At 36.4% G+C, this 26,850-nt stretch overlaps 3 protein-coding genes across 3 annotated transcripts; 1 reads left to right on the plus strand and 2 right to left on the minus strand.

The window, feature by feature from the left end:
* Nucleotides 1-6,318: 6,318 nt before the first annotated feature.
* On the minus strand, nt 6,319-8,203 carry LOC130711011 (late embryogenesis abundant protein D-29-like). Its single transcript, XM_057560441.1, has 2 exons — nt 7,098-8,203; nt 6,319-6,658 (listed from the first exon to the last, which is right to left on the minus strand). Exons 1-2 carry the CDS (start codon nt 7,870-7,872, stop codon nt 6,525-6,527), a joined length of 909 nt encoding a protein of 302 aa, XP_057416424.1. The 5' UTR covers nt 7,873-8,203; the 3' UTR covers nt 6,319-6,524.
* Nucleotides 8,204-9,389: 1,186 nt separating this feature from the next.
* LOC130711003 (uncharacterized) lies at nt 9,390-14,106 on the minus strand. Its single transcript, XM_057560431.1, has 4 exons — nt 13,950-14,106; nt 13,042-13,394; nt 10,626-12,536; nt 9,390-9,709 (listed from the first exon to the last, which is right to left on the minus strand). Exons 2-4 carry the CDS (start codon nt 13,389-13,391, stop codon nt 9,700-9,702), a joined length of 2,271 nt encoding a protein of 756 aa, XP_057416414.1. The 5' UTR covers nt 13,392-13,394; nt 13,950-14,106; the 3' UTR covers nt 9,390-9,699.
* A 634-nt stretch (nt 14,107-14,740) lies between these two features.
* Nucleotides 14,741-26,257, plus strand: LOC130713244 (uncharacterized). The gene is made up of 8 exons (XM_057563029.1): nt 14,741-14,847; nt 15,761-16,347; nt 23,229-23,392; nt 23,480-23,582; nt 24,803-24,942; nt 25,153-25,515; nt 25,640-25,702; nt 25,819-26,257. Exons 1-8 carry the CDS (start codon nt 14,741-14,743, stop codon nt 26,053-26,055), a joined length of 1,764 nt encoding a protein of 587 aa, XP_057419012.1. The 3' UTR covers nt 26,056-26,257.
* Nucleotides 26,258-26,850: the final 593 nt, after the last annotated feature.

Raw genomic sequence — 26,850 nt, forward strand, 5'->3', positions numbered from 1 at the left:
GTTTTGAATTGTGGTCCTAAATTGCTTGTTTTAAAACACTGGAACATTTTTACAATTGATGCGTATGAAAAATGATTTGTTGAAAGATGTCTATTTATTTAATGTAATCTCTTACTATGGAAATACCTTGAGACACAAAAAAAACCTTGAGACACAAAAAAAATCTCTTACTATGAAGCAGCATCAAAGGTATTAGTCTCATGTCAGTCGACTATGGAAATACCTTGAGACACAAAAAAAACCTAACAAATTTATATTCCATTTTGTTCCTATCCATAAGCCATTTTTTATGAAAAAAATTGTTCTTAAATATCGGTCAATTTACATTATTAATGAAGTATTTAATATTTTTTTCCAAAACTACCTCATATTTAATATGAAAAGTTAATGTGATTTTGAAATATTAACTTAGAGTGAGAAATGCATAGAAAAATAAATGAAGGTAATTTAAGAAATTTAATAAATTATTTTACAAATTTATTACTAATAACTACTTTTCTTAATCTAAAAGAGTATATTTAATTACTATTTATGTTCTTTATTAATTGTCTGGAAAGAAAAAAAATAGATATTGAGAAATGCAATTAATATGGTTAACTTTTAAAAACATATTACTTCTTCATTTGTTCCCTTTTATAAGACCCCCTAGAGACATTGTTTGTGTTCTTTAATATAAGACACCCTACTAGATTTTTAAGAGCATTATTATCTTCTTCCATATTTATCCATTTTACTTATTTAGCTTTTATAATTTCAAAGCTTGGTCCCTGAATGATAGCTTAAAAGTGGTAAAAATTGGAGGACATGTGTGTTTGTGAGAGAAAGATCTAGAGATCAATCCCTAAAGCGTGTAATTTATATTTCTGATGTTAAAAAAAATTCAAAGTTTTGACTACACTATTGATTATATTAACTATCTTCCACACTATCCAATTCATTAATTAAGGGTAAACATTGAAGGCTTATTAAAAAAAAAAAGGTAAACATTGAAGATTATATAAAGCATAATTATTTTAAAAAATTAATGCAATATTTTATCTCATTACATGTTTTTTTATTAAGCATAATTATCTTAAGATGATCTTATAAATATGAACGAATGAAATATTTTTAGAGATTAATTTCTATGCACTGACGATGTAATTAAATTTTACAAAATCATTCAATCACATTCCTCCATTTTACTGACTCATAATTAATTTTAAATTTAATAATATTTAAAATATATATAGAAGACTGTAATTGAATGATTGTGTAATTTTTTTTACACTCTCATAGTGCATATAAATTAAACTCATATTTTTATCTCTTCTTATTTATTCTTCTTATAAGTGCATCATGATTTAATACTTCTTGAAATTTTAAATGGATAAATATAAAAAAAATCTTTAAGTTGGCAATTAATAAGGAATAGAAAAATTAATTCTGAAGAATTGGAATGATCAACTTATTTTTGAACACTCGGTAATCTTAGATTGTTTTCATGGGACCCTTTGAAATTTCCTGCTGCCCATGCGAAATTTCTTCATTGTTGGACCTTTCCCAATTCCCACTCTCAATCGTAAACCATCAGAAATTATATAGGAGTGATACCCAAAGTTGGACTACATATAATAAAAAGCAAGGCACGTGAGAGTTCATTAATCCCCACTTTTAAATTATCACTTACTAGATGTTTAAGTGTCCCAGTCAGGTAAGATGATAACAATGCATATCATCCACATACCAAATCACTCCCTTATACTGAATTTTACGGTGCTTCAAACCGCTGTAATTTACATCAGTTAAGAAAAATTATACTACTTAACAACTGAAAGTTTCAGCTGTTATGTAGTATAAAAGTTGACGCTATATGCTGAACTTTGCGGCAGTTTTAAGCGTCGCTATTTTCAAGTAAAATGCAACTTCAATACTATATTACAACATTTTAAACCGTCCTATTTTACGAAATTTGATTAATACAATGTATAATATGAAAGTTCCTTTTAAGATGTTTCAAACTGAATGGTAGAGGTACTTAAGACGGTTTCCAAAATTGCCAAATTTGGACGGTTTGAACTGCTGTAATATCTAAATTAAAACTTTACCGCCACAATTTTTTTTAGTGTTACTTGACGTGCTTAAAACCAAACCGTAATTTAATATAATTTTTTTTTTGTCTCTTATAACTTTTGACCAAACTATATTAATATTACTATCACATATCATGATTTTAAAATTTAAAATTCTAAATGAAAATGTAAACATGCTTAGCTGTGCTTAGAGTTAAAACCAAAACCAAAGAGTAACATTAGTCATAGGTAGGTCGGCACCGCACAATACAAATGCGCTGTATTTTACTGAAACCATGAATGAAGATATTATTTAAAAAAAAACGTTTTAGTTTTGGCCTTTAAATATTTCATAAAACATCAAGCATTATTTACGAAGCAAAACGTCTTTTGTTTTTTTGTTTTGGGGAGGCTTTTGTTAATTTTGATCTAGCTAGCATTGTATGATGATTTGATGAAGATACGATGGTGACGGAGTTTTTTTTTCTTCATAATTCTAGTATTCAATTTTTTCTTAATTTGAATGAAACCTCATTCTAATTCTTAATTCCATAGCATTGCCAAAGTAGCAATTGTGAGAAGATTGGGAGAGCCCATGAGCCAACATTGAAGACTACTAAGAAAACTCAACCCTACAATTTATGCTGGCATGCTTACATCTAATTAACAAGCAGCTCAGGCAAAGCTAATAGTTGAAGGGATGATAAGAACTAAAAGGTCATAGACTCATAGGTCCCTTACAAAGAGTACTCTGTTCAAATTACAAATATCCTTGAGTCATAATGCTTGAGAAAATTCCACACACGACATGCTTTTGTCACATTAAGAACTTATTCAGTCGTCATGCATCCAACAATGAATGTTTGTTACCCCTAATTATTACCGATCTCTACAATAACCATGATGATCGAGTCCTTACCATGACTAGTCGTCCATACCAAGATCGAGCATGCGTAACTTGATGTGTGTCATGATTTACTACACTTTTCTCAAAGTTAACGACTCTTTGCTTCATGTATAGGCACAACACTCAAAGATCTCATACGGTACGCAAGCCCGCTCCCTATCCGTCTTATTAAGTGACGTGTCAAAGAATTCAAGACCTTATCATTGGCCCTGGTACCCATCATGCACAACTTATCCAACTCAAACTTCCCTAACTTAACCAAAACATAATTAAGGTACACCCATCTTCATCTTTTTCCGGCTTCTCACCTATGTTATGACTTGAGTATTAGAGTATTTTTGTAGTTCCCTCATCGATGTATCCCGACAATGGAGAAGCACCTTCAAAGTCTTTCAAAACACATCGAGATGAGAAGAACCATCACTGCTCATCATTACTCACCGGTAGTCATCACTTCCAACACTCTCTTAAATGATTTGGTCAAACTCGTCTGATAAGCTAGGCTCTTCAAATAGATAAACTCATATGTTAATGCATAAGCATTAGCTAGCATGATCACATATTAATGCATTTAAATTATAATTCAATTGCCCCCACAAATTTATGAGTACTACTATCTGTTTCCAGCTGAATGAGCTGATTATCCTAGCTCGTAAATCATGCATACATGCCATGTGTTATGTTGGCATTATTGAGGATTGACTAGCTGATAGCATAGTAGCAAAAATGAAATCAAATTGTGGCCACAAATCGCATTCTTGAGATAAGTTTTTGGAATCATGCGCGCAACGAAAGGAGCATATCACCCATAACCATTTACTCTGTTGTCCAAACTACCATTCCTTTGATTTCTTTTTCTCCCTAGTTGTCCAACCACTTAGACCTCAAACCTCAAGCCATGCTTTCTCACAGCATCACGTGTTTTCCGCACCTTTACAATAATAATACTTGTCCACAAGCTGTAAAAATCTAGAGTTTAATTTTGATGCACTGACGGTGTAAAGTCAACCAATCAGATTTTAAGATGTGACATGTGAATTAAAGAAATTAAATGAAAAGAGAGATTTTCTCACCTTCTTAAAATCTGATTGGTTGACGGTGTAAAAAAATTTTACACCGTCGGTGCATCAAACTTTTTCTCAAAAATCTAAACACAATAAAATAAAATTATCTTTTCTTGTGTGGCCGGTGTTGGCCTAACTCACTCATTCACAGTGTATTTATTTCCTGTACCACATGTTTCTCATGGTCTTCACTCACCCATGTGTCCTCTGTTTCTTGATATTGACTCCATCCGTTCAGTGTAAATAATTCTAGTTCAGATTCTTTATAGAGAAAAAATGTTACATATAAACGACAATTAAAAATATTGAATTTGATTTTCATAATTTTGCATGATAAGATAAATGTGAAAGTTGTAATCACTTTCAATTGTGTATAGCTATTCAACTCAAAATTCATTACAAGTGGCAACACATTATTTACTGGTCTCCTTAAATATCCAATTGATATATGATTCGATTCCTTATAAGTGTATATGAAAAATGATTTGTTGAAAGAGACTTATTAATTCAATGTGATCTAATTCGAGTCTTGGAAAAATATATTAGTCTTTTATGACTGACAGCTCTAAAATATTCTAGTAATTCCAAATAAAATTCATTGCTAATTCATTTTAGTGGTTATTTTTTTAGTTAATATTATCTAAAACTTTTAAATTTTCTCTTAAACATAAATATATCTCTCTTTGCATGAGTAAATCGTGCCATTTTCTTATACCTCTCTATTGACTTGCTAATTTGATGGAAGTCTCAGCCTGGACCAATAAAATAGGACATGATGGGAAGCAAAATCATAACTGTCTTTTTCTTTGCTTCTGAAATCTTTCTTTTCTTTCTTTCATTTCATATAGCAGGTACCACAAGTAGAAACAAACTCAGGATGCTTCTTCCCTTAAACTGTAACAACACTCGGTATACTATTTGTTGGAGGAGTTCACACATTTTCTTTGACAACTTTTTCATGAGCTTGATTTTAAAACTTAAATTTCCATTTTTTTATTTTTATTTTACCGACTAATTTAGTTTACATCCAACAATATTTTGTTTGACGTATATATAAAAGGTTTTACAACCAACTAAAGTTTATAGGTGAGAAAATACGTGTCGAGCCAAACTCAACCTAAAACAACCTTGACTTATTTCTCAAATATAAAAACTAAACCTAAATCATGTGATATAATTTTTTTTCATAATGCCAAGTTAGACTTTTGTAGTAAGGCCTATTCACCTAAGAACCTATTTAATTATATATATGATTACTTTCACCGTCAGACCTTTAAATAGTTCATAATCCTATCTCTAGATATATAATTGGTATAATTTAATTTAGGCTAATGGGTTTAGGTCTTTAGCACTTAAACAATAATATTATATTTTTATTTTTATCTAAATATGGATGCACGCTCAAAAGAAAATTTAAATGCTCTAAAAGCTTATTTTTAACACAATATAATTAAAAAAAGAACTTAACTTATCCAATAAATATGCATAGCCAAAGGTAAATTAGACTTAATGTAAGTTATGTGCCTATATATATGGATAGTCTAATATATTCTCATCCTGCATTAAGATCAAATTTTATTTTTAAAAAAATGAAAATAAAATTTCTATAACTTCTGAAATAAATATTATGAAAATAAATCAACATTAATTTATCATGTAATTGTACCATTGCATTAGATGACAGAAAAAAAAAATTATTTTTTAAAAACATGGAAACATTCAGCATACTAGTGAAAATGGGCAACGTAGAAACAGCAGCCCACGCTACGGGAAGTGGGTTCAAAAATCACTTGGGCTTTGCTCCATGTAAATCTTAGTACTACCTATTAAAAATGGGCTTGACTCACTGTTGGGCAAAAACAGAATTTATTTTCATTTGAATAATTATGTCATGTTTATGAAAAGGAATATAAACAAAAGCTAACTCCTTAGTCAGCAAACAAAATTGACCCATGGCCTCAGATTACAGTTGGAAAAAAGAGGAACCAAATTTTCACTAAAAATACTGGAGATGAAGAGGAAAACATAATTGATACTAATCTCTTGCCCAAGAGAGACCCCATCTGAGATGGAGAGCTTATGTTAAAACTATATTTAATTCTCATTTAGAACTTCGAATCAATTCTTGTGAGAAAACATGAGTGATGCAAAATGTTCCAACTTTAGTAGTATTTGAATTTGAATTTCATTATGATTTGTTACTCGTTAGAATTAATTCTTCAGAATTATTCAATCTCAAAAATCAATTCTGGAACCCAATCACCTGTATAATATCATTATATGGGAGAGAGAAACATTCAAAGAAATGCCACATGTGGGTAGGTTTGCAACTATTATTGTTGAGAAACATGAGATGATACAAAATATTCCAACTTAAGCTAGCTATGTTACACAAAGACACACACTCTCAGTATTTATGCAAAACATCTATTTTCTGGTAGAATTGGACAATCTTGTGGCATAAGAAGAGGTATACATAACATGGTGAAAATCATAATCACTTCAAAGCTCAGCATCACGGCGTTGTCCACCTGCACTGTCCTTCATTTCCTGTGATTTTTGCCTGGCAGCCTCAAATGTGTCCTTAACTGCATTTGTCATGTCTCTAGCCTTCTCTGCACTGTATTCACTTGCCCCTGCTCATCATACAATCAACATGAACAAACTAACAATTTTTTTCAAAATCCATTCTAAAAACCAGAATCAATTCGAGAAAACTGATCCAAGCATTTGATTTTAAGCTATATAATTTGACAAAATGTTTTAACTACTACAATAGGAAATTTAATTTAATTTTGTCCTAAACCTTGAACACATTTAAAATCCTATTAAAATAAAGGTCCTAATGTAATTTCAACTATATGGAATCAAGACATAAACATTGCAACATGTTTCAATCTCACTAACTATGATAATTCTCATTATTTGCTATGTGAAACTTACTAATGACCATGATCAAGTAGGAACTAGTACATGCCAGTACATACCAAAAAAGTGTGTGAATATGCAAGTTTTACCCCTTCACAATGTGCACACTAGAAATATTTCTAAAAAGCTTGAAATTTAGATACAAACCAGATGCAACTTCTTGGAGCTTTTCCTTGGTCTTCTGAGAAGTGTCACTGGCATAACTAGAAGCCTCTTTAATCTTCTGTGCTGCATCCCCAGCATACTCTTTGGACTCCTGTGCTGTGTCTTTGGATTTCTGTGCTGCATCACCAGCATACTCTTTGGATTTCTGAGCAGCATCATTGGCAGTATCTCTAGCCTTCTGAGCAGCATCACCAGCATATTCCTTGGACTTTTGAGCAGCATCCCCTGCATACTCCTTGGTTTTCTCAGTAGCACCACCTGCATATTCCTTGGTTTTCTCAGTAGCATAGTCTGTGGGTTTCTGAGCAGCATCACCAGCATAATCCTTAGTCTTTTGTGCAGCATCACCAGCATAGTCCTTGGTTTTCTCAGCAGAACCAGTTGCATAGTCCTTGATCTTCTGTGCAGTGTCAGAAGCATATTCAGAGACTTTCCCAGTGGTGGTGGTTGTCTCCTTGTTGTCCTTGGTCTCATCATCATCATCATCATGCTTCAAACCAAGCCCTCCAGTGAGTCTCTCTTTAGCCCACTCTGTCCATGACCCTGTTGTTGAATCTTTCCCCTGCTTCTCCTCTGTTTCCCCTGCTTTGTATGCAGTTTCTGCTGCCTTGTTTGCTGTTTCCCCTGCCTTGACTTTCACCTCTTCAAAATCCTGAGCCTCCTCTGTGTTTGAAGGCATGTGGCCAACACTAGAACAGTTACAAATCATGGCAAAAACCACCAACATCGCCATCACAAAAACCACCTTTAAAGCCATGGCTATATCTACACCAAATGTAACAACAATATGAAAAACTCAAATGAGGGAACTGGAAAATATAAAACAAAACTTTCAGTGTTTTGTAGTTCACAATGGAGAAGATTGCTAGTGGGTTTGAAGAGAGGTTGGGGTGTGGGGGGTTTATAAGGGAGTTGAGTTGAAGAATAATGAAGAACATGGTGAGTCTAAGATGCAACGTGGCATGGTAGAAACATGTCAAATGTTACGTGTCAGTTAGAGAAAGAGGAAAGATGTCGACTTAGCAGCGTTTGATTTGGTTTGGTGTTTTGCGGTTTCTTACTAGTTGGAACGTGTCAGTGCAAGGATGGAACAGAGAAGCACCGAGTAAAAGGAAGGCAAATTGGAAGAAGCACTTTTCTTACAGCTTCTTTATTGTTTTTGCTTCTTCATTTCTATCCTTGCCACCGCCACTGGTTTCTTCCCGAGGCTGCTTTTCATTTTAGATATTTTATTACATACATACTTGAAGTTTTTTAGTCCATATATCCACGGTCGACATACTATTACTAAACACTAAACAATTGATCACAAAAGATTTTTCATATGGACTAGGATCAAACACTTGATCTCATAACTAGTAAACAACTAATCACAAAATATTTTTTTGTATGGACTAGGATCAAACACTTGATCTCATAATTAAGCGATGAGATGAGCAACTACCACAACACCGGTTACATACTTAATAATTTGATGATGGTGATGATGATAGAGGAAAATTGACATTATGGAAAACTTGTTAACTATATACGACTGTCATAGTTAATTGGTAGAATTGATCTTTTGGGCAATTTTTTGTAGTCAGCTCTGTTCAAAGTGTTTCATCTACCAAAGTGAATGACTAAAAGTATGTGAATTGTAACTCATTTTTAGCTCTCCTCTAAAATTGGGATATTAGAAGAAAAGGAATGACTCAAAATTTGTGAATTGCAATCTTTATCAATTTCAAAAATAACCGTACATATACCCCTAGCGCTTCTCTACTAGTATAACCAATACTACTTCATGTCTATGAGATTCTTGACTCGTATGTTGTGGAAGTATCAACTTTCGGCTTGTATGTTGTGGAAGTGTCAACTTTCGGTATTTCTTCTCATTAATTCATGCAGCATTAAACTAAACGAAGGAAATTATTTTCCCTCCCCTTACCCTTCTCCAAACCTAACAAGAGAAACTTTATTTTCCTTCCCCCACCCTTTTCCTCCTTCAAACCACTCTGCATGTAGGAGACAATGCAAGCAAATAGAATACAAACCAAACCCCCGGATGGATAGCAAAAACTCATCAATCATAACATGAGCATACAAACTTTTGGTATTTCAAACGTATCCCCCTGACCATCAGCCATGAGACTTATCCTTTCGAGACTCGGAGATCACATTAAGTGGGTAAATTTCTCCCAACAAATTCTCCATACACACCGCCTAGTGATCGAACCCACGAAGCATAGAGCGTATGCAAGTTTAGGAGAACCATCAAAACCACACAACATATTGAGCTACAAAATTTGTCCAATTACTTAAATTTATAACGACTGCGACAGTTGGGTGAGCAAAACCACATCAAGATCTACTTTTTAGCTGAAATGGAAGCTAAATCTGTCTCTAGCTAAGGATAAAAATAATAATCTCAAATCAACATAAAGATAAATCCAAATATAATCCGCAAATATCTATGTCTTCTATTCTACCGGTCATGATGTTCAGGAGAAATCACATGATTCTAGTCCAAGTGTGTTGACTGAAAGCAGCTCCAACCCCGCAAAGTCTTGTTAACTAAGTCTCTGCTGTGGTTGGAAATAGCTCAAGTATCCCTGTGTCACAAATTTCAGACAAATTATGCATTGTAGCAGGACAAAAAAGAATCACATTCCAAATAACTAGTATTAAGCATCTATATGGATGGTCAAACTTTTAAGACAGAGTGCTGCATGAATTAATGAGAAGAAATACCCAAAGTTGACATTCAATATTTTAGGAAGTACCCAACATGCTATACATTCAGAGTGTGCATAGCATACTGTTAGTATCTGAAGACCTATCAGGTAAAAAAGTGCTGGAAGAGTCAGAAAAAAAAAACATAACTTAAATCAAGTTCCTTATACCTTTGCTGTAAAGTTCTCCACTCAAACATTCAGATGAGGAAATTTTCTAACAATAAATAACATTCATTAAGAATTTGTTGTTAAAATTTAAAAAGCTATCCGCATGTCACGCAAGCTTTGTCCTCGCGGAAAAAACCATAACCGATATACAGATCCTCACACAATTTTTGCATGGAAGCCACTTGCTCATACATGGCCCTGTCTGTATCTAGGTTTTCCTAAATGCTGCTAAATACTCGAGGGAAGGGGATTTTTTCTATTTTATGTAAAGGTTGGGTTGGAAGGTGTGTGGAAGTGGGTTTGCATAACTAGTTAGAAAGGTCTAAATAATGCATGAATTCCTTCCAGTAACTTAGTGCAAAGATGAAAGATCTAACCTAGCAACAGACATGCAGATATGTGGAACTGGAAGTCATACATTATATACAGAGAGCTCATCCAAGTGCAAGAACATATTCAGATCCTCTCATCACATCACATTGTTATGTGAACTTTGTGTCTATTTCTTTTCATAAATATCCAGAGGGCCCACCAACTTAATAGGTTACAATAGAGATAGACACAAAATGTCAAACATGAGAGAATCCTGATTCATGCATAACAGAGACAGAGAGAGAACACTTACTGTTCAAGAGGCAGTGAATTTTTGCATGTCTTCTTATTGTGACCAAGCTCCTTGCACTTACTGCACTGAAGCTGACGTTTGATCATGTCTATTGACTCAACCGGCTTCATCTTTGGCCGACCAGGAGGGCGTTTAGTTGGTGGAGGGGTTACAGTAACTGCTGGTAGAGCCAATTCACCCTCATTTGGTCTGTCAAGATCCGGCAAAGGGTGAATCGTTTCTGCATATGTTAATCGGTAATTCTCAACTGTGAAGTATCTGGAGCAATAATCATATGGGTTCCTCCCAACACATTCCAGTACAGCAATGGCATGACAACAAGGCAGGCCAGTAAGTTGCCATCCCTTGCAGCTACAACTCCAATGATCAATATCAACAAAATCAACAGATTCTCCACGGACTTCAAATGTGTTACCCTGTGAGAACACTTGAAATGAATTAGCAACTGATCTTTCCTTTTGGAGCATTTCCTCCTTGGACGGTGTCAATTTTGTCATCCATTGATCCGATTCCGCCCGTCGTGAGCAAATTGTTTCCATTATCTTTCCTCGCAACACATCAATCATTTGAGTAATTGGCAACTCGTGTGCCTCGGACATCCAATTGTAGAATTGTTGTCCAAAATTTGATGTCAGATGATTATACCTTGCTCCATTAAAGAATGCATTGGCCCAGTGCTCTGGCTCATTTTGCATGACCCAGTTGAAGGCTTCAGGAGAGATCCCTTTCATATTTTCAACACTACGTTCAAAAGTCTCCTGCTTGGGTGCATAAGCAGCAGCATAAAAATCATTAATCATGAAACGTCTAGCCTCATGAGAGAATTGTCCTTTCAAGTCCTTGTTCAGCTTCTCAGCTAGGTAGCGTAAACAATAGCTGTGGTGGCATTTTTCAAAAATCTCAGACAGTGACTTTTTTAAACCATTCTGACAATTAGCAACAAATGTAATTGGCTCAGATGTTGATATTGCTGATTTCAGTTCCTGAAGAAACCAATGCCAGTTATCTTCGGTCTCAGCATCTACAACAGCAAAGGCTACGGGAAAAACGTTATCGTTTCCATCCATAGCTGTTGCAGCTAATAATTCCCCTTGGTACTTTAAGTTTAAAGGAGAACTGTCAAGAAAAAGAAGAGGGCGACAGCCTTTATGGAAACCAGATATTGACGCATAAAATGATACAAAGAGACGATGGAAGCTTGAGTCTTCTTTGGTCGTGAATGTTGCAAAACTCCCTGGATTGGTCTCTTTTATCTTCTCACAGAAGTATGGTAATTGGGTATATGCATCCTTATAGGAGCCTTGAAGTTGCTCTCTAGCAATTTCTTTCGCGCGCCACGCTTGAGAATAATTTAACTGAATCCCATACTCCCGCTTTATGTCATCTGCAATATCCTTTGGCTTATAACTGGGTGAAGCTTTCAATTTTTCTTTTATGATATTTCCCACCCAACCCCTTGTTGACCGGTACCCAGCTTTGAGGACAGATCCTTCACATGTGTGAGTGCTTTCCATTTTCTTAATGCAAACTAACTGGGTGGTTGACAACTTTGATGCATATATTCTCCAGGGACAACCTTCAGTTTTACATTTGACGGAGATACGGTGACTGTCATTCTTTTTGTATCTGTAAGCAAACCCATGGGCAATAGAGTATTTGTGCAATGCTTCTCGCAGTTCACTAAAACTGTTAAACCTTTGGCCCACACCAGTGATGGTATTTTCCCACTGTTGTGCAGCTTTACGATGCTTGTCATCATTGGCCCCAGAACAAACAGAAGGTGCAGGGGCTGCATTAGCTACCTCCCCCTCAACTTGATCAGGGGATTGGGCTTGGGCGGGATCAAGGATGACATCAATAGGGGCAACAATAGGAACATCAAGGGCTTCTGACACGGTTGTCCTGCTTGACCTGCAACACCATATATTCTATAAGATTTTCCGAACAATAACCAAGTGAATGCAAATGAATCTAAATTATCTAATATATTCTACGGGCATTTATTTTGGTCATGGCATCAGCATCCCAATCTTGAGAGTTGAGACAACAGGAAAACTTGAAACAAAAGAGTACAACTCCCTATCATCATATTATAGGCCAAACTGAACTATGGCATCGTTTGTGAGAGCTTATGTAAATAGCTTACCTATATATAAGCTGTTTTGAACCCATTTTCGTAATCTGCATTACGTTATAAGCACTTACTTCTCAAATTAGCTTATGAATAAGCACTTATTTCCATAAGCGCTTAATTAAGCTCTTTACTCAAGCGCACCCTATATAAGTGTCTATGAGAATGAACATAACAAGTGATAAACTATAAAGCAAACAAGCAGCAATATCTGCAATCTAGGGAAGTCTATGTGAACTGAACATGAGCAAGAGTGACAACCAAACAGAACTGGTAAACAACTACCTACTAACAGCAACAGGCGCATTGGGTGTGTTTCGAGCTGCTCCTTCCTCTGAAACAAACACATCAACTGTGTGAGCATCGCCAACGAAACTGACCATGCGTTGCAAATCCTTGTCTTTAGATACTGTGATGAGTGTTTTCTTGTTGCCCGGAAGGAAGTACTTGATAATCAACGTGTCTACATTGCAGCTGAAATTTTCTGCAATTTCTGACTTCAAATCACTCAGCTTTGTTTCCTTATCAATGTCAATCGCATAAGCATCCCCTCCATTGTATGACAACGATCCATCTGGTTTCGTCACAAACTCACCTCCTGATTGACATATAGCTATGACTTTCCTTGAAGCCATGCCCTACATACCAAGTAGCAAATATATACAAAAAAAATTAAATAAAAAAAGAAAAGTGACTAGTAGTGAGAAAATGCAGCTGCCAGAACTCAAATATCAGGGTAGATTTTTATTTTTTGGTTTCCCAAGGTATCCCCACATTCGTCAGCCATGAGACTGATCCCCGAGGCTCTAAGATCACGTTAAGTGGGTAGGCCTCTCCCAACAAACAAATATCAGGGTAGATAATAAACAGTGAAAGGGCTTGCATTCAGCATTTTGAACCCTTAATTTGCAAATGTTCCAAAAGGTAAATTTCACTGGCCAGAATCAACAAAGTCTCATTGAGTGTGAAATCTCAGAAGCAAAATTCACATGCAACAAACAAACACAAAATAATCTGATACAGAAATTGATAATTAAGGTTCAATTATCAAGAAATTAAGAAAAAAACACTGCCCACATGAGAAAGCAACGATTTTTCAGAAAAGAACACAAAACACCAATGATAGAGAAAAACAAAAGAATGATTGAAGTAAAAAACAGGGCAAGAATGAAACAATAATGAAGATGGGGAACCTGGAAGAATGAAAATCCACAGTGCAAGGTGCAATTGAATTTCTGGGGTTTGCAAAAGGGGGTGAAAGTTGAAGACTTTTGGAGGCGTGGGTCATCGAAGTAATAAAAAAGGGGCAAATTTCTGAAACCTTGATATCTCCCTGAACGACGACGTTTTGCGTCCTCACAACACAAAAAAGGGATTGTTTTTCAAATATTTTTTTTCCCAATTAAAGATACTATTAAAATCAATGACTATTTTACCAAATAAACAATAGTATTTCTTGATTTATTATAAAAGCTCTTTATTTAACGTGAATGGATTACTATATTTGAATCTATATTTTTATATGTTATAAAACAGAGAGTGATGTATATCTTCCTTGTGAATATATATCCTTAAAGCGTGCGGGTGGCCCTAGCTAATCTGAAAAAGTTGCGCCGAATACAAAAGGTAAAAAGCAAGTGAATCTCTTCGCCATCTCCCTTCGGCTCCTCTTGAGATCGTGGACCACCTTTTCCAGCCAGATAGTGAGCGATCACTCTGTAATGAACACTAATGGAAAGCGGCCGGAAAAGAGTAGTCATACCGTAAATTATCTTTTTCTGTATAAAAATTATCTTTTATGATTTGGGCTTCAAGCCCAAAGAAAAAAATGATCTTTTTAAAATAGCTATGGTTTTAGAATACATATAGTATGAAGTCCATTTGATTGAATTTTGGATCCTTATTAGTTGAGTAATTTTTGTTTTGTTAAACTTGAAGATTAAAAGCAAGAAACAGTACTACAATTGTATAGTAAGTCTTGACAATGAAGAGGAATGATATTAGAAGGAAGAAGCTACCTTATGTAGAGGAGACTAGGAGACTCTGCTCTGGCAATTTGTCTTGTCGGTGCATCTATAACTATTACCCTGGGTATGTTATAGTAAATTTATTTGTTATGTATTTAGCATGATACTAGCCAAATACCTTCAGTTTATTTTTTAGGCTTAATTAAGATTTTGGACCCTATGTTTTATTATAAATATGGCTTTAGTCCTTCGTTGGCGTAAGTGTGGGGACTGGTCCCTAATTTTTGTGCAAATGTTTGGTTTTGGTCCCTCCAGCCGCCTCGGTCAACGCCGAAGCTCCGAAAAGCTCATGTGGCATTGCCACGTCAATTAATGAGCCTCGGTGGAATTTTGTTTTTCATTTATTTAAGACACATTAATTAATAATTAATCTCATTCCTAATTTTAACACACTAATTAACATTGACTGAATATAACACTCATTAAAACACTCCAATGAGGGACTAAAGAAACTCACCAGAATCGAAGAAGAAAGAAAGAAAGAAAGAAAGAAGGAAGAAAGAAGCTGACGATGAAGAACCCATAATCGAAGAAGAAGACAAATAACCCAGAAGCTTGCAAAGTTAATACTTCGCTCTCCCTTCGTTATCGCTTACCTATTTGCCTTCATAAAAGGGGGAAATGGTATTGCTTTCGTAAATGGGGGAAATGGTGTTTTTAAGTTGGATTTCGTGTTCGACTACGAGTTTTGGGTAATGCATTGTTATTGGGTTTATTGTTACTTGGGTTATTGTTATGGGTGTTGAGTTGATTTAGGGTATTAGATTCGGGTTTTGGTTAGGGTTTTCGATTTGCAAATCAGGGTATTGATTATTTGGGTTTTTGGTTAGGGTTTTCCATTTTCAATTTTGGGTATTGATTATTGGCCTTGATTATTTGGGTTTTTGGTTACGGTTTCCATTTTCAATTCTGGGTATTGTTATTTGATCGATTCGGGGTTGAATTTGAATATTTGTTGCCTTTGATGTCTTATGCAGTATGACTTTCACTGTCCTTATCCATCATATGGGATTTTTTGATTATAAGCTGCCACACCTGCATTACAGAGTGGGACATGTTAATGTGCATTCTAGGATTGATCTTGACACCTGGAACTTCTTTGGGTGTCAGAATCTTGTGAATGATTTGGGCTACACTGTAGGAAAGTTCAAGTTGTGGTGGAGGAAAGAAGATGATGTTGAGAATCACAAAATTAGGCCATTGTTGAATGATGAGCATGCCATGCAGCTTGGGTCATATGCTGAGCATAAGAAGCAGAATGTGGATGTGTTTGTGGAGCATGATTATGAAGAACTTCCCTTTAGTGTGCTTTGCACGCCAATAACAGTGATCAAACCACCTTGCAACCCTCCATTCAAGAATCCTAGCCCATCAATGCCCGCTCAACCCAAGAATGCCCCTCCAAAGCTTCCTCAAATCAAAGGCTGTCAACCAAAGCCCTTCGAGCCTCCATCCAAGAATCCTGACCCATCCAAACCAGGACCAGCAAAAACTGCTCAACCCAAATGTGGCCCAACAAAGCCTCCTCAAACCAAATATGGCCCAACAAATAACTCTAAACCCTGTGAACCCAAATCTGGCCCACCTAAAGCCGCACCCAAAGCAAAGCAACCCAAAATTGCCCCACCCAAAGCAAAACAAGCCTCTCAAGCCAAAATTGACCCCCCCCCCCCCCCACAAGCCTCACAAGCCAAAACTATCCCACCTAAAGCCTCTCAACCAAAAATGTCCCACCCAAAGTTGGCCCATCAAATGTTGATGAAGCTACAGGAGCCCCTCCAAATACTACACCAATAAAGAAGACTTGTAGCCAACCAGTTTCTGCACCCAAAAAAGTCACTCCCTCTAAGAGGCCTGCTACACAACCTTTGAGGAGGTCCAATAGGTTAATTTGGAATGGGTCCAATAGTTGTGCAAGAAATTCAAGCTAATGCTGGAGAGAATGCAGAACCAGTGGAGGAGGCGACTCAGGTTCCAACTACTGGAAATAGAGAAGTTGGGGGACAATAATTGAAGAAGGGTCTAAAACTTTTTGTTTGCTTCAAAGGGAATATTTCCTTCAAATATGATGTAATAAATTATTAGAAATGCACATGGTTACATAGTTTTTTTAATGTTTGAAATGTGGACAAGTAATGTCACTTTGGCTATTTAGGATTTGTAGTGGATGGACCACTATCATTTTGTAATACTATTTAAACCTGTGGCTCTGACCATTATGACTAAGTTATAATGTTGATGTTAATGTCTTTACCTTCCTCTTCATTAATTGCTCCAATTTGATCCATGTATACTGGCAGGGACTTATAACAAATTTAGTCAATGCATAAATTACTTTATGAGGACTAGGTCCAACAAATAGTATCTAAAGGAAGAGACTGATGCCATTTTTTTTGTATATAAGGACTAAAACCAACTTCATGTTTCCAACAATTTTAGGCATTTGAGGGATGAAAACCAAATTTATTATCATACATAAGGATGGGATCCAACTTAAAATCTCTTAGTAGGGACGAATACCAAAAAAAAGTTTAGACACAAGGATAAGATCCAAAAATATTAATTCCATTATGAGGTTGTACAATCTTTACATTTAGCCAAGATTTAGGTAAAACAATACAATCCATTAAGGTTACATCCTGAGAGACTTTGCTACACATTCACTACAATCCATACAAAGAAATGGACTTTCCATTACACACAACCCATAGAGACACTACAAACAACATAATACATGTGAAAATTGCCAAGTTCTTTGTAAGACCCAAGTTTTTAAGCTTAGAATAAGTGGAAGAGATTTTCATTTACGATTAGGCTTGATGTTTCGTGAAGGGAAACCTGAACAAGAGTTTATCGAATGGAATAAATTTGTGAAGGAGAAAGTTCAGGAAAAGTCTAAGGATTGCATCATGATCGATAAAAGGTATAGTACGATCGTTCTACGCTTAAACCTAGGTCAGAAACCCTAGTAAATAGCTAGTTTTCACTTAAAGTCACGATGGAAACTAATTCCAAAAATCTTCAGAGAAATGTTAGAATTCCTCTTAATCCATATATCACAATCGTTTCAAGGCGAAAATCTAGAATCTACGAACGTCCGATTCCAATCATCGGAAGTTTGCCGAAACCAAAACCCTGATAGTTCAAAAACCCTAGAATCAACCGACGATGAAGACTTTTTCTATTCAGAGCTTCAAATGAAGATTCTACACGCGTACACCCATTTCTCTTGATGATTTCAATCTTTCTTCAGAAGGAAGTTTTCTATTCCGACATCCGATGCAAAAAGCAACTTATCGGGTAAAATAGTTTTACACCGACTTTGCATTAGTTACCAAAAATACAAGGAGACCTCATTTTAGTTTTGGAATTCTTTCGCCAAAACCTATCTTAGAATTCATGGAGAATGAAGCCGGAAAAATCAGAATCGCGAAACTTTCATTTTACCGCGTTTTTTCATCCTCTATATATAGCAAGAAAGGTGAGAAAAATCACAAAAACTCCTCCATTTTCTCTCCAAGGCCGCGAGCTCCATAGAAGGAAGAGGAAGAAGAGATTTTGTTCATTTCTTGCTTGATCATCGATTGAACAGTTGCTACTTCAAGGTTTCGAGGTATAGTCGCTAATCCTTACCTCTGATCGCTTTTTCCATAGCTTTTCTCTAGACTTTTCTGAGTTCAAAGTTTTGAGGTTTTTGGAAAATTGTCCAAATAGCTTGATTTCTCTGTCTAAACATCTTCCCTACGTGCCCAAGAGCACTTCTGCCGGATTAGTTTTTCCGTAATGTCGCCGAAATTCCGCCGGAATCAATCTTAGCATCAAATACCCATTTTTAAGCAAAGTCGCAACCTTTGGGCTGAAAACTATCGCCTTAGCTTAGTTCTAGTAGGATTAGTTGTCATAAACGTCGTTGGTGACGTCCCCATCTAATTTGCTTTTCGAAATTTCAGTTTTGAATTTCTGAGCTAAAATATTGGCCAAAATACCCCTGCGACAGTTTTTGATCCGATAATTTTTCCGAGTTTAGAATACCCTTAGTTACGGCTAATAATAACCTAGGAACCAAGTTTGATCGAAGAAAAATCGACCCACCTATTTGTGAATAGTGGCCGAGAGCTATAGAGGGGGAGGAGGAAAATTCCTTTTTCGAAAACTTGTCCTTTCGCGCTAGATTATCGTACCTCGAAGTATGTACTACTTCGTGTAACCTTAGTGAGTATTGATAGCTTAGTTTCCGATAGATTTTGATAGAATTCTGTGGTTTTACTTTAAAGGTTCATTTGAAGAGTTTCCCGAGGAACAAGGCTTTGCTTGTGAAGAGGAGTTAGAAGATCACCCTGGAGAATCTACAGGTGAGGGCTACTCACTGAATCTCTAGTTAATGCTTAGGGTCGATACTTTCGACATTGATTTATTGTTTATGCACTTGTTTGTGTTTGATTGAGAAAAATGTTTTCTGAGGCTTCGGCTGACAATGTAAATGATTCATCTACTGACTGTTTTTGAGATTGACTTACATGCTATGTGCTATGTGGGTAATCTAGGATGTGTGGTGCATGCTTTATATGCTAAGTGCTACGTGTTTATTCTGAGATGTATTGATATATGACATGTTTGTTGACTGTGATGATGTAATTACGTCTTTCGCTGATATCTGTGTTTCTGAGTAGTGAGAATAGCGGGCAGGTCATGTCGATTTTATCTTGAGAGTTTTGAGAAAGTTTGATAGGAAGAATGAGATTCGGGCCTTGTTATGGTGTTTCATGGATCGAGACATTCTCTGGAGTCATTTGGGGATTAGGAGATCCCGAGAACTTATAAGTTTTGCGATAAGACTAAAAGGATACTATTTTGTAAGGAAAACTCATAAGACATTAAACAACCTTTAAACTTTTTAATAATGATAATAATCTCGAAGGGAAGCTTGGAAGTAAAATCTTAGTTTTGGAAAACGAGAAGTGTCGTCGGATCCAAGTGTTGAGAAATTTGTAAGTTCTGAGTATGTTGATACTCCTTCGCTCTTTGAGCAGTTTGTTTAGCCATCCAAGGGATGTGCCGAGAAGCTTCACTGAGGCGTGAGACCTTGTGAATGCGGGATACTCCACTGAGGCGTGAGACCTTGTGGAAAGCATGAATCTTCACTGAGGTGTGAGACCTCGTGAACAGCATGAAGCTTCACTGAGGCGTGAGACCTTGTGAATGCGGGATACTTCACTAAGGCGTGAGACCTTATGAAAAGCATGGATCTTCACTGAGGCGTGAGACCTCGTGAATAGCATGAAACTTCACTGAAGCGTGAGACTTCGTGCAAGTGTGTAAATTCACTGGGGCGTGAGACCCCGTGAAAGCATAAAACTTCACTGAAGCGTGAGACTTTGTGAATGTGTGAGACTCCACTGAAGCGTGAGACTTCGTGAGAGCATGGATGACTTGAAGAGTTATCGTGAGTGTTTGCACTCATTTTACGATTATTGTATTTTGTCGCAGAATCGACTTTTACCTTAGGGTATTCTTTATAGAGACATTAAGTTAGCTAGAACACGTGGCGACGTGTCGAGTGAGGTCGGAGACGTTGTTTGGCTAATCCCATTGCATTTATGCACACATAGGAGGTTAATACACGGCGTGATTACCGGACCTTCGTCGGATTCCAAAATGGTCATAAGACCCGGATTTCCGTGTAAGAGCGTTTGTAGACGACTCTTGTAGCAGACCGAAATGGCAGACCTACGGGTTACGGCTGATCTGACTACCGTTGTTGTTGGAGTAAGAGGCACGCGGGCAGAAATGGTCCCACCGTTGCTGGTACTAGGATTGATCCGTTTGATGTCCATCCGTTTCCGGAATGCATTTGGTTAACTGGGTTAACCGTCATATCATTTCATGCAACATGCATACTGACTTAGTTGCTGAGTGTGATTGATAATTGATAATCCTATTTGATGCATGCTATTTGTTATTACTGTCTTTTATGTTCATTGTGGAATATGCAACCCTAGGATGTTATCCCTAGCTATAAGCCTAAGTGACTCCTCTATTATCTGTATCTATCGGTGCTATTAATTACATAATTCTTTGGAGTTGACCCTCGCGTCTTCTGTGTGTGCTTTGGCGGACTACGCCCTTTGTCAGATGTCTTTGGCGGGCTGGTTCACGACGGTTCACCCTTCGGGGGGAACTAGGGTTGAGATGCTGGAACAGGAGCGCATCGCGGTAGCGAGAGGAGGACGGATGGTGTACATAGACTAGGTCGTTCTGGATTTCGAATTCGGACGACGATCATGCTAGCATGTAGGTTTTAGTGCTGGTGTGAGCTCCTCGAGATGGGATTAGTGTAGGAGTAGTCTTAGCTCTGAACATCATTTATTTCTTTGGGGACAGGGTAGTTTCCCACCTATAGCTTTTTGTGTGGTTTCTTTACGGGAATCACAGAGAGTTGGTTGGACTTAGGAGGTCTTGTTTCAGGCCGATTGGGCTAACTTATTCTCATTTTTGAGGTTTGTGTTGCGGACACTTCACCTCTACTTTGGTCTGTACTTATTGTCTACGGGCGTTACTCTCTTTTACTTTCCGTCACTGGAGGTTACTCGTGACGAGGTTGGGTACTTACAGCGGGGGCTGTGATTTATATTGTATATTAGTTCTGTTATCTTTTGGTGGGAGTTTACTTCTTTCAGTCTTTGGTTCTATTATCGAAAAAAATATTCACGTTTTTCCGCTTAAACTTTCTTTTGATTACTAAAGTGACGCCACCGAAATCGGGGTGTTACATTCTTCTTCTGAATTTCACATGGAAGGTTCCGTTGGAGATTGACAATCTTCATCTTGCTATCCTCCAATTTGTTTTTCGTGTCCTCCAACTTCCTCTTGGTATCCTCCAATTCTCTCTTTCTATCTGTCAATATCCTCTAATTCTTCAAATGTTTTCATGACTTCAGTTACATTTTGTCTGTTTGCACATCTAAGCCATACTCATCATAAAAAAAAACATAGTCATTTGGTTTCTCAGAATTAATCCAATAAAAGGACTTTAGTAATTAGGCTCACAAATTAACAATGATAATTTCAGTAACAAAGACAAAAATGACTTACCAAGAAATGTCTGCATCTCCAAAAATTTATATCCGGGTTCGAATCAGTGTGGGAAGTCAAATACATCAGCATCTCTCTGCAATTACACCTCCCACGTTGTACTATTTTGCGTCGAACATAGATCCTAGAACAAGATCTTGAACCAGATCGAGATTCCCTTGACATTTGAGACATTGGCACAAGACAACGGAAAAGAATGAGGAACGATGAGGAACAAAGGAGAATGACGACGAGAAATGAAGAACAAGGCGAGATGAAAGCTTTGAAGAACATAGATGAGGAACCCTAATTCTTGTTTAGCATGATGAAGAAGACGAGATGAAAGAAGAAGCTTTGGGGTTCTCTTTAATGTGCCTTTTATTTATTAAAATATGTATATAGTTAATTAAGAAGGAGGTTAATTAAAAGGAGATTAGTTAGTGTGTCTTAAACTTTAAATTATTTAATAAATAAAAAATCCACCAAGGCTCATTTATTGACGTGACAATGCCACATGAGCTTTCGAAGCTCCGGCATTGATCGAGGCGGCAGAAGGGACCAAAACCAAACATTTGCACAAAAATTGGGGACCAGTCCCCACACTTATACCAGTGAGGGACTAAAACCATAGTTATAGCAAAATATAAGGACCAAAAACTTAATTAAGCCTATTCTTTATACTCAGTTCAGGATTTTTGAAAAGACTAGACTTTAATATCGTGTGGGCACATACTTCATGCTTCATTGTGCTTCTTAAATAAGAAACTAACAACGCCTACTATACTCGAGGGGCTATACAAAGTTCAAAACTACACAGTTTAAATGACGAGGAATGACTTAAGATCTTTTATTTAAGAGTAGGGGTTTAAGGTTTAGGGTTTAAGGCGTATCTAAAGAGGGCTATTTAGGAGGATCTCAGACCATATGCAAGTATAGATCTTTGATGAAATTTGATATCCACTCCCAGTTATTGCTTTTGAATTGGGTTGACTAATGCACAAACACTAGATGAAGCTAATTATAGTGGGGATGCAAGTGATCACCAACCTGATCTTGAACACTTCTGTTTCAATGAGTTTCACTTTTGTCATTCTCAAACACTTTATAAGTTGCGGATAAGGTGCAAACCCTTATTTTGTACTTATGTTTCGAGCTATGTTGAAAACTTTATCTTATATTTTTATGAACTAAGGCCAAAAAAAATTATTTTCCAAGACTATTTGTTTTTTTTTATAGGCTTCCTTCGCCATAATTCAAACCTTGACCCTTCACCCTGCAAATATCTTCATTCCCTTAGCTCACTAGCTCACGAACCCTTCCCCCCTTCCAAGACTAATTGTGATTTTGTATTTTCAACCAAGTAAATAATTTGTATTTCAGTAAAAGAAAAAAAAAAACATATTCTTATTATTATCTGGTGTTATTGGCAATGTAATGGATTGAAGAAGAAGAAGAAGAAGGTGCAGCTTCTTCTTACGATGAGTTGCGCAGTAGCAACTCTTGTTGTTCCATCTTCACCTCCAAGTTCCCTTCTATCTGTATGAACCTCTCTAATCTCTCTTCTCTATGTCTTCTTCCTTTTGTTCATAACAGTTTCTTTTGTTTTTTTTTGGTGTGGATTTCAGTTGAATTCTGCTGATTTTGTGGAAGTGGAAAATGGGGTGAAGCCCATTCAAGATGTGTATAAATGGCGTCTGGTTTTGGCTTATGAGGGTACCCGATACGCAGGTTTGCTTCTCTTTTCGTTTTCACATTCTGGGCATTCCATTTCATCTATAAAGCTGTTAAATTTTTCAAACATTTTGACATGGGTCATTATCTGTTTCTGGGTCTTGTCTTTGTTGTGTGTGTGTTTCTGAGTGTTTCATTTTTTTCTTTCTCTTCAGTGTCTGTGTCTATTGTACTAATCACAATATCAGTGAGACTGCTTTTGTTAATATAGGCTCTAAGTGCTGGAGAATGATCATTTGCATGACTATGTATTGCATATATTCTGTTTTTATTTTATTTGTATAATCTCAAACAGTGATTATGTATCATCAGGTGTTGAATTTATAAATTTCAGGTTTGTATCTGTTGGGTTGACTTGGCTTTATCTTATTATTTAAATGGTTTATAGTATGTTTGGTTCCATGGAGAAATGCTATATAATCAATCACTTTTGGTTAGAAGCTACAAGTCTTAGGGGCATGTTTGGTTCGCCGTAGGGAAACTTCAGAGTGTGTTTGGATTTACAACACGTATATAATTCAAAGCACGTGAAGTGTAAAAGCTATCTATTGTAGCTTCTGTTTTAAGTAAATTATATGTGATGTTGATGTGAATCCAAACATACTAAGAATCAATTCTCATTGGGCAACATCACTTTTGATTATTACATAGATATTTGGGAATTGTCTCGGAGAATGATTTTAGTCACAAAATCAATTTTCTGTAGAAGCTAGGGAGGGTAGCTTCTACGGTGAACATAATCAATTGTGAGATTTTACATTTGAGTTTCACAACATTACCCTATAGATATCACTTTTTTCGTAAATTTATCCAAACATAAATCACTTCACTTCCAACTAACTTCAAGTCTTCAACTCACTTTTATCATATTCAGTTCTACCAAAATCATTTCTATCTAAAATCAATGTTGATAATGAACGCTGATCCAAAACACACTTGACTTTTGAATAAACGTGCTTTCGATTCTGTGCAAATCTTGAAGCCCAACATGCTATGAATCTCTTTGTCGTCAAAATCCATGGTGGGGAAAGGTCAAAGTCCGAAACTATTGAATGAAGTTTCCACCTTAATGTAATGATATTCAGTGTACTTTATAGGTGTACCAAATCTCCTTGGGCTATTCAAGGTGCAGCTTTCCAGTGGTGTGATAAAAATATAGCTTAAACATTGAAATCTTTCTTTTTCTCCATTACTTTGAATGGTTATTTATACTTCAGGGTGGCAATATCAGATGTCTCCCCCAACTGTACAATGCGTTGTGGAAAGAGCTTTAACTCGAGCAACAAAGCTTCAAAGGAAGGATCTCTGTTTGGTTGGTGCAAGCAGGACTGATGCTGGAGTCCATGCCTGGGGTCAGGTCAGACATTTGGGATGTTTGAATCAACTTATTTTTGTCTCATAATCAATTTTGGCAGTCAGAAGCTACTCATAGAAGCTTCTTCACATCATCGATTTTGGCTTTAGAATCAATTGTAAAAGGATTTCCAAACATGCTAATTGTTCCTTGTGTGGGGTTCCAAGTTTCAAGTGGCAACCATGGGTAATTCATTACTTACTGTGACTGCAGGTTGCACATTTTGTTACTCCATTTAACTATGACAAGTTAGAAGATATTCATGCAGCTTTGAATGGTCTTCTTCCTTCCGATATCCGAGTCAGAGAAATCAGCCCTGTTCCAGAAGAATTCCATGCTCGGTTTTCGGCCAAAAGTAAGATTTACCATTACAAGATATACAATGATACCATCATGGACCCATTCCAGCGCCATTTTGCTTACCATAGTCCGTATAAACTCAATAGTGCTGTTATGAGAGAAGCTGCACAATATTATGTTGGGAAGCATAATTTCTCTGCTTTTGCAAACGCATCCCACAATGATGGGGTACCGGATCCAGTGAAGCATATTTTCCGATTTGATGTGAAAGAAATGGTACTTAACTGGTTCTTTCTTAGACAAGCTTTTTTAGCTTTTTTCCACTAGTATTACTCCTCATTTTAGCAATTTGCACTATATTTACCCTGTTAAAGCCAAGTACTTCAATATCCATGTGCAGGGAGCTCTTTTGCAGCTAGAAGTTGAAGGTTCAGGTTTCTTATATCGACAAGTCCGAAACATGGTAGATAGTTATGCTTGTCCCTAATTCGGTTAAAATATTATTCTGCAATTGCAAAATTACTGTATTGTTAAACCACTATTATGATGGCCAAGACATGTACCTGTTTGCTTTTCCAGGCGGCTTTGTTGGTTCAAATTGGCAAGGAAGCTCTCCCTCCTGATATTATTCAACATATTTTGGCGAGTCGTGATCGCAAGGAACTTGCAAAATACGCCTTGTTTGCTCCACCTCATGGCCTTTGTCTTGTTTCTATCAACTATAATGAAAGTCACCTATTGCCTCCACCAGGTTGCCCAGCAAACAGTTTTGGTAGGCATCATACAATAAGAAAGTGCAAGGTTCCATTCTATTGATAATGCTAGGCAACAGAACAAAGGTCTAAATATCTTAGGACTGATTTTTTTGACATTTTTATTTAATTTTTGTGCTTCATGATTCTTAATCTGTAAATTGATGGAGCCTAAAATAGTGATTTAGCTTGTAGAGTTGTTTCAAAGATGAAATTGTGTTGAAGTTCTCTCTGTTTAATCCAAAAAAGCAGTTTGATGATGACTACTTTTCACAAGCACCAACTGTTTTCTAATAGAAAGTTCATATTAGGATTTAGGGTTTAGGATTTAGGGTTTAGGTTTGGGGTCGTCATTAGGTTTCTCTTTTGTTTTTTCGGCCAAATTTAGGGTTCAATTCGGGTTTTCACGGATTTTATGTCGATTGTAGTGTTTCGACTTATAAAAAAATGTATTAATAGAAAATAATCTAAATGAAGGAAATTCAAATTATTTTTCAATTGAGGGAATTTCATAATTTTATCCAAACAATTGAATTTGAATTAATTGTGAGCATGTAAAATAGGGGTTACTTGTTTGGTCCGAAGGAGGGGAGGGGAAGGATTTTAATGCTTATTACGTTTGGTTCAGTAAGGGAAGGGAAAATAACTTGTTTAAAATTTAAAGCTCATTCTGGGACAGTATTATCCTGTATCATTTTAGTTGCTGACTCGCAGCAAGCCTTTGACAAATACAAATAAAACAAGTTTCTACGATTAATTTGTTCCGCTGCTTGAATTTTACAAAGATGAAAATCAAAATAAGAAAGCTATAAATAGTTGTTGGGTCATGAACCGGTGCCATACATGTTACCAGTTGGTA

The sequence above is a fragment of the Lotus japonicus genome, chromosome 4 (assembly GCF_012489685.1).
Source record: "Lotus japonicus ecotype B-129 chromosome 4, LjGifu_v1.2".
In the NCBI taxonomy this organism is placed as follows: Eukaryota; Viridiplantae; Streptophyta; class Magnoliopsida; order Fabales; family Fabaceae; genus Lotus; species Lotus japonicus.

Bases quoted from the DNA above. Each gene is read 5' to 3' on its own strand.
- LOC130711011 (XM_057560441.1), bottom strand. From the start codon at position 7,872: ATGGCTTTAAAGGTGGTTTTTGTGATGGCGATGTTGGTGGTTTTTGCC. The intron at 6,659-7,097 runs GTTTGTATCTAA...TATGATGAGCAG, and splicing joins GCTCCAAGAAGTTGCATCTG to GGGCAAGTGAATACAGTGCA.
- LOC130711003 (XM_057560431.1), bottom strand. From the start codon at position 13,391: ATGGCTTCAAGGAAAGTCATAGCTATATGTCAATCAGGAGGTGAGTTT. The intron at 12,537-13,041 runs GTAGTTGTTTAC...ATGGTGTTGCAG, and splicing joins GCGCCTGTTGCTGTTAGTAG to GTCAAGCAGGACAACCGTGT.
- LOC130713244 (XM_057563029.1), top strand. From the start codon at position 14,741: ATGAAGAGGAATGATATTAGAAGGAAGAAGCTACCTTATGTAGAGGAG. The intron at 16,348-23,228 runs GTGAACCCAAAT...AAATAATTTGTA, and splicing joins AACAAATAACTCTAAACCCT to TTTCAGTAAAAGAAAAAAAA. The intron at 25,703-25,818 runs GTAGATAGTTAT...TTGCTTTTCCAG, and splicing joins ATCGACAAGTCCGAAACATG to GCGGCTTTGTTGGTTCAAAT.